Below are 6,992 nucleotides of genomic sequence, written 5' to 3'. Positions count from 1 at the left end.
ACCAATGGTACGCCTTCATATTGCATTCAGTTCCAGTAACTCCATCTCCTAAAGCAGTGATTCTCAAACTTGTACTGGTGACACCTTTCACATAGAAAGCCTCTGAGTGCAACCCCCCGCCCCCCCATCAATTAAAAATTCTTTTTTATATATTTAACATAATTATAAATGCTGGGGGTAAAGCGTGGTTTGGGGTGTGGAGTCTGACAGTTCGCGACCCCCCATGTAAGAACCTTGCAACACCCTGAGGGGTCCCGACTCCCAGTTTGAGAACCACTGTCCTAAAGGATATAGCAGAAATAAAGGGGGTTCCAAGAGTGCTAACAAAAATGATTAAGGGTATGGAAAAACTCTCACATGAAGAGAAACTGAAAAGACTGGGTTTATTGTTTGCCTTTGAGAGGAGACTAATAGTAGGGAACATGATACAAGCATACAAAATAATTGAAGGTGTAGAGAAGTTACCAATCTGTTTTTCATGATACCAGAACAAGGGGACATTCAGTGAAATCAAAAAGTGGCAAATTCAAAACCGATAGAAGGAAATACCTTCCCATACAACAATCAATTAGCGTTTGGAACTCATTGCTACAAGGTATCAGAGCCCAAAGGATTTGACATTATTCAGATAACAAGAATAGGGGGAGAGTTTTAGCAAATATTAAAAACAGAAGAGCTCTGGAAAGGATATAAACTCAAGCTTCAGGACAAAGCCAACCACTATGGACTAGGGGCTAGGAGGAAAGTTTCACTGTGGACAGGTTATCCCATAGTTGCTTCTGAAGCAGTTGGTTATGGCCACTGTCAGAGACAGCATATCGCCTAGATAGACCACTTGTCTGATCCAGTATAGCAATTCCTATGTTTAGTAAAATTTAAAAGTAATGTTAGATATAGCAAATATGGATGGACTACATGAAACCTTGTATCAAAGTACTGATAAAAAAAGCTGTAATAATGGGAGTAAAAAGTGATGGGAAAAGATTAAATCTATGGAAAACAGAAATAAGACTACCTTCAGATTTCAGCTTTTCCTTCTCTTGAGCAGCTTGTAGTTCAAAATTCTCTTTATTTTTTGCTTCTATTTCTTCTAGTTTTCTTCTTTGTTCTTCCTTTTTCTTTCTCCGTTTCTCTTTTCTTTTCTCTCTTTTGGCAGCCAAAGCCAGCCTCCTGCTTTCTTCCCTCAGCTGTAAGTCAAGAACATTTTAGCAGCATGAGAATATTGCAAGTTGATAAAGAGGAACCATGCACCTTGTTCGGGAGCAATGTGAATGCTTCAAGATTACTACTTTTTTACGTTACAGTTTGTAACTGTGAAAGTCAAACCTCTAATTTAATCAGTTAAATTATGTTTAAACATCAAAAGGCCAATATTTTTCACTGACCTGCACTATGGATCTCAATTATACATTTAACACTTGTTTCACTTGCTGAACTTCCATTGCTGCTAATGGAAATTCTGCACATGTAAACAATACATATTGCAGGGGAGAGGAGAATTTTGCCCTATATTTAATCTTCAAGCGTACCTACAGAGCATGTGCATATGAAAGCATAAGCCAAATCAAGAATGCATGAAACTTACCAAAAATAATGAAGATAAACCATTTTCAATTAGAGTGAGATGGTAAAATATATGCTAATTAAAAACGCTGCAACTAATGTGGCACTAGAAGCTTAAATTATCTGATACTATTTTTTTAAAAAATACAGATTTTAGATCAAATATATTTGTGCTAATGTTACCAGGTACAGACTCTTCATTAAGCTCAGTTTGTACAAAATAACTTTCTGCTTCATATTAATCTTTTTGGGAAATGCTTATACCAAGAAACAGTGTCCGTACATAAGCATTATTTTAATGATATTCCTTTTAAACTTGGTATACAGGAGATAAAGCACATACTCTTTGAGACAATAAATATTATGTAACAAGTTTTCTGTTTCTGTGTGCCATCTACAAACTACAATGACCTTAAAATCCTATTTTCTTATATTTGCATAGATTATTTTACAAGTTTAACAGAAAAAATAATCTATCAGGAATAGCGGGTATGAAGCACTTTCACTGCCAAAGAAACAGCCGTGAAGTTTTGGCCACCTAAAAGGTGGATTTTATGGTGGCTAAACATTCAGTGGCTCCCTCTTTGTGGTAAATATTTTATTATGATGATGTTTAAAAAAAGTGAATGGTACAGAGTTTAAGAGAAGAAGTTTCTGGTTATCAGGGAATAACGTACAGCTTACCTTTCACACAGCTCTAGTCCAAGAGTGTGTGTGAGAGAGAGAGAGTTTTTAATTCAGGCCCAGATCTTGTATAGTTTCTTTTGATGGTAGAGAGGTTTTGGTCACAGAAATGAAACTTCAAATGAAAGGATTCCTTACCTTCTCTAAATCCAGCTCTTCTAAAAGAATGCTTGCATTTTTGTTTGCTTCAGCAGCCTGTCTATCTTTGGCTTGTACTATTGATTCCATACAAAGGTGGCACTTCTTTAACATCTCCTAAAATGACAAAGTAAATCAATCTTCTGTCTGAAAACATAAAATCCTGTAATATGTATTGTATTGGTAGACAAACTTATATTTTCCAAATGATACGAGATTTACAGCTTGCTCACTTAGTTGTATTAACCAATCGTTTTTAAAAAGTTTTAAAGAAAAATGTGAAGAATATTCGTGTTTTGTATTGGAGGCATATTGGTACAAAGCATTTTTAAAATATTTAATTATTTTATTATTTTAATTACTGGTCTTTTTACGGCTAACATGCTGTGGAAACTACAGAATCTTTTATTATGAAAGAAGCAGTTTGAGACACAGAACTGCAGCTACTCAACTGTCAACAAAGGGCAGTTTTGTGGTGATATTTAGAGTACCATTAGAAAAAAGGAATAGTGTTTTTATTCTCTCATTTTTTAAATTTAATGCTTACAAAAGGTGTCTTACAGCCCTGGAGACTAAAAAGCTCCATTTATCCACAGAATAGGTGGAACAAGGTCAGCAAGTTTTTCCACACTACTCCACTTATGTGCCTCAATTTTGCCTTCAATAGACAGCCACATGCTTGAAAGTGTAGTTCAGTTTCTACATCTACTCAATTACTGGCTTCCTTGCTGAGTCTATCAGGAATTCTGGTTAGTAAAAATGATAAATGTGGACACATGCCCTCACCTGTAGGACTGTCACAGAAGCTGAATCAAGGCTCTGGAACTGTTTCACTCAAGGGATAACTACTAAGTTCATAATGTTCAGGTCTAAATGCAGTACCCATCTCCAGCTTAACTTTCCTTCAGCAAGTCCCTCCATTTCCCCTTCTTTATATATACTATATTACAGTAAAGTCTAGTATCCCTAATTGGGTGTCAACTGTGCTAGGCGCTGTGTAGTCGAACAGAGGACACAGTCCTTGCCCCAGAGAGTTTAAAATCGAAGGCTGTTGAAAAGGATAAAACAGGCTGATCAAACATAAAGGGGGAAAAGGGATTGGGAAGCTGAAGTAATAATAAAATGATAAAAGAAAGTTAGGAAGGATAGCAGATGTCACAGCTCTAACCAAATAACCCACCAACATTCTCTCTCTCTCCAAGCTAAGAAGGAAGTCCTTGGGAAGTTCTCAGATACATTGTGATGTGGGCCATATCAATATTTGGATGAATGGCATTAAATTCTTGCAAACTCACAGAACTTTGCCGGTGAGGTGAGGGGATGGGGGGAAGAAGTGCCATGGAGAGTGCTGTCTCCTCACTCATGTCATCCTCCAACACTGCACAGCCTGAACTTCAGGGAGGAGATTTTGCAGGGAGTGTGATGATGGTGCAGGGAATCAGTGATACAGTGGAAACACTCTGTACTACCACCGCTCTACTTTTCTCATGATCTACTTCCTGCTGATGCCTTATTCCTTTTGATACCTGATGCCATTTGCCCATACCAACCTGGACCAGAGATGAACAATGCAAGAGATAGAACTTTCACAGGAGGTGAGAGGCTCAAAAGATATTACCAATCCCCTGAGAAGCAATTACTTAATATTATGGAAATTGGGAGGCCATTTATGAAAGATAAATGGATAGCAATTCAATCCAACAGCAATTCACTTACTCAACAGCACATGTCAACTTCAGATATGTAGTTCAAGCTCAGAACAGCACTGGATCCCAAAAATACTGAACAGCATAAAAGAGTTGCTTGCTTATAAAGCAGAAATGTATAATATTTTACTATTTGTTTACAGTTCTTGTTTACTGCATTTAATCAACATCAGGAGAACAATCTTTCAACTATGTTTAAGAATGGAAGACTTTAGGAGCTCCACTGGAGTTCTATGAATATAATCAAATGTCACATTGGAAGCATTAGAATGTTATATTTATTTTTATGGAAAAGACAATAAACAAAGTTGCCTTCGGTAATAATATTTAAAAATGCAGAACTTCACTGATCTGAGCAAGTGTCTGGGAAACTAACTGAAAATTAGTAAGTAATTAGTGGCAAGTTGCATTTACTGCCATTTTCACAACCATTTACTGTAACTTGTACTACTGTTACAGCATTTGGATTTTCAATTTTTACCAAAATAAAACAGTTTTTCTACTCAAAATTCTATTTATTTTGAAAATCATGCTAAGCTTGCTTTGCCAGTCAAACAGATGTTGATGGTAAATTCTACTCCAACCTTGATTAGTCACAATTAGAACTATTCTTTTAGTAATACTTTTCAGTCTTACCAAAATCTTGCTAAGAGTAGCCACATTGCAACAATTACCTTACCTTGTCAGTAATCGTTGCTATGTATCTCATACATTCTGAATCAGATGGAAACTGGTTTACTTCTTTCACTAGATAGCGCACCACCTTTACATGACCCTGAAAATTTTATTTCAAACATCAGGTTATTTCATAGCAAATTAATAGCTCTTTTAAAGCACTATACATTTGTCAAACATGGTTGTCTCTGGAATGTCTTGTAGTAATCAGTAGCTCTGTTACTGAGGCATCAGGCATCTCCCTTTCAAACTCTCTCAAATATTAATTAATACCCAATTTCTCAAGTCTGGAGATGCTCCACTCCTTTCCTCTCCTACACACATCTTTTTAGTTAAAAAGTTGCCTAAATTATTCAAGTATTTTTGGTTCTGGAGTGTTAAATTCAACGTTTTTCCCCTCATTTCAAACACTTCTCACTCTTCTCTCCATGTTCAAGAAGAAAACCCTTGATTTTAAAATGTGTGGGTATTTACTAGTAATTGTGGAGAAGTGGTTTCTTTTGAAAAATGTGTACTAGTTACTTATCGTTGAAAAATGCTATTTGCATCACATGTACAGTAGTCAAGTTTTCATAATTCTAAATCTTATCTTTATACAGTTCAATGTGCTATATCATCAATAGGATGCACAAAGTCAATGGAATAGAACATAGTCAATGGGACAAAAGCACAGAGGCAAAGTCAAGATGCTTATTTTCAAACCAAGTACAATGGTTAATTACAATATTTATCTTGTAACAAACGAATAATGCAATTTTAATCATTTTAACATGATAGAAGTTGTTGATATAGAGTAGCTTAGAGATTGACTGGTTGCTTACTGACTGATTTAGGGAACAAATCCACTGGTGGTATATATGTTTCTGCAAAGAGAACAGTCTATCTTGGGACTTTCATCACTAGATGCATTTTCTATTACGTATCTTGGGGAGAGAGATCTCCTACAATTAAGATCATATGCAAAACAGCCTCAGCAACCTTCCCTTGATTCATGCTGGAACTGAGTACCTTGCATGCAATATTTTGGCTAATGAAGATCCTGAAAAGTCATCCAAACCAGAGGCTTCATCAATAATCAAGTCATAGATGGTATTAGCCACTAACCTTTCATTTACCAACATCAACTGAAGAGCAGGGTTCATGACACCCTTCTCTACTGAGCAATTCCAGTAAACCTATGCAATACCAATGTAACAGATATTTTATAGTTCAAACTTGGCTTATACCTCACTAATAAGGTATTACTGCCAAGCCTTCTCTTGCTCATGAGAGATCCAAGGGATCAAACTTTTGCCTTCACACCTTTTCAACTCCCCAGGTGCCCACATACTCTACTCCTGGCAGTAACCAATCATTTAAAATGCAATTTTGTATACTAATATTTGCAAAGTAATAGGTTACTCATGTCACACCGGGTCCCTGTGATGGGGTGTGCTACCCATACTGGCCTTATAAAAACTGATTTAGGCCAGGAAGGCCCAATCAGCTAATTCGGCTGAAAATGGGGGAGCTTTAGGCTGGAGACAGCTAATTAGAGAGACACTCACCTGCAAAGGACAGGTGGGGATTCTCCAAAAGGAAACTGGAAGCAGAAGGGGCTGCCTGGAAAGTCTGCAGTCACTCCCTGGGCAAAGGGAGATATGTTTGGGCTGGCAAACCCAGAGAGTGGAAAGGCCAGGAAAGTAGGACAGGGCTCAGAAAAAGGTAGTACGGTCTAGACAGGAACAAACCTTGACTTCTGGTTATAGGGTCCCTGAGCTGGAATCTGCAGTAGACTGCAGGCCCGGGTTTCCCAATCAGCCACTGGGAAAGTGGTACAGGCAGTGCATAGGAAAACTGTCTGAGCCTGTTTGTGGAGAAGAGATTTTCCCCCCAAAAGAGGAAACCATAATAATGACCTAGCCAGGGGGCTGAATCATGAAAAGGCCACAGCAGCTCCTGGACTGAGAGGGGGCTGCAGACAAAGAGGGTGTGGAGGGACGGCTTACAACCACAAGGAGAGGCATCAACCTAGTTAGCTATTCTGCAGAACGGCCAGGAGGAGGCGCCATCCTAATGGTGAGTAGAGCACACTGTCATAGTCCCAAACAACCGGATACCTAAGAATGTAACTCTTTCCCATGAATGTTTCTGCAACATGTTGACAAAGTATAAAGTTGCATAGGTAATGCAAATACTTATTTTTGTGGGTTCAAACCAGACCCTAAAAATATTTATGCAAGTTTT

At 37.7% G+C, this 6,992-nt stretch overlaps 1 protein-coding gene across 8 annotated transcripts in view; it reads right to left on the bottom strand.

Moving 5' to 3' along the window:
* The window catches only part of ANKRD17 (ankyrin repeat domain 17), a 130,016-nt gene that overhangs the window by 18,973 nt on the left and 104,051 nt on the right, over nucleotides 1–6,992 (bottom strand). For all 8 annotated transcript variants that reach the window (XM_037896673.2, XM_037896675.2, XM_037896674.2 and 5 more), the window contains 3 exons: nucleotides 4,771–4,866; nucleotides 2,386–2,502; nucleotides 1,016–1,187 (listed from right to left, as the gene is read on the bottom strand). In XM_037896673.2, coding sequence (XP_037752601.1) covers nucleotides 1,016–1,187; nucleotides 2,386–2,502; nucleotides 4,771–4,866 — 385 coding nt within the window. The remainder of the gene's footprint in view (nucleotides 1–1,015; nucleotides 1,188–2,385; nucleotides 2,503–4,770; nucleotides 4,867–6,992) is intronic.

Source organism: Chelonia mydas, chromosome 4, assembly GCF_015237465.2.
Source record: "Chelonia mydas isolate rCheMyd1 chromosome 4, rCheMyd1.pri.v2, whole genome shotgun sequence".
In the NCBI taxonomy this organism is placed as follows: domain Eukaryota; kingdom Metazoa; phylum Chordata; order Testudines; family Cheloniidae; genus Chelonia; species Chelonia mydas.
Note: the sequence above shows the minus strand (reverse complement) of the source record. Positions and strands in the feature narration are given on the sequence as shown.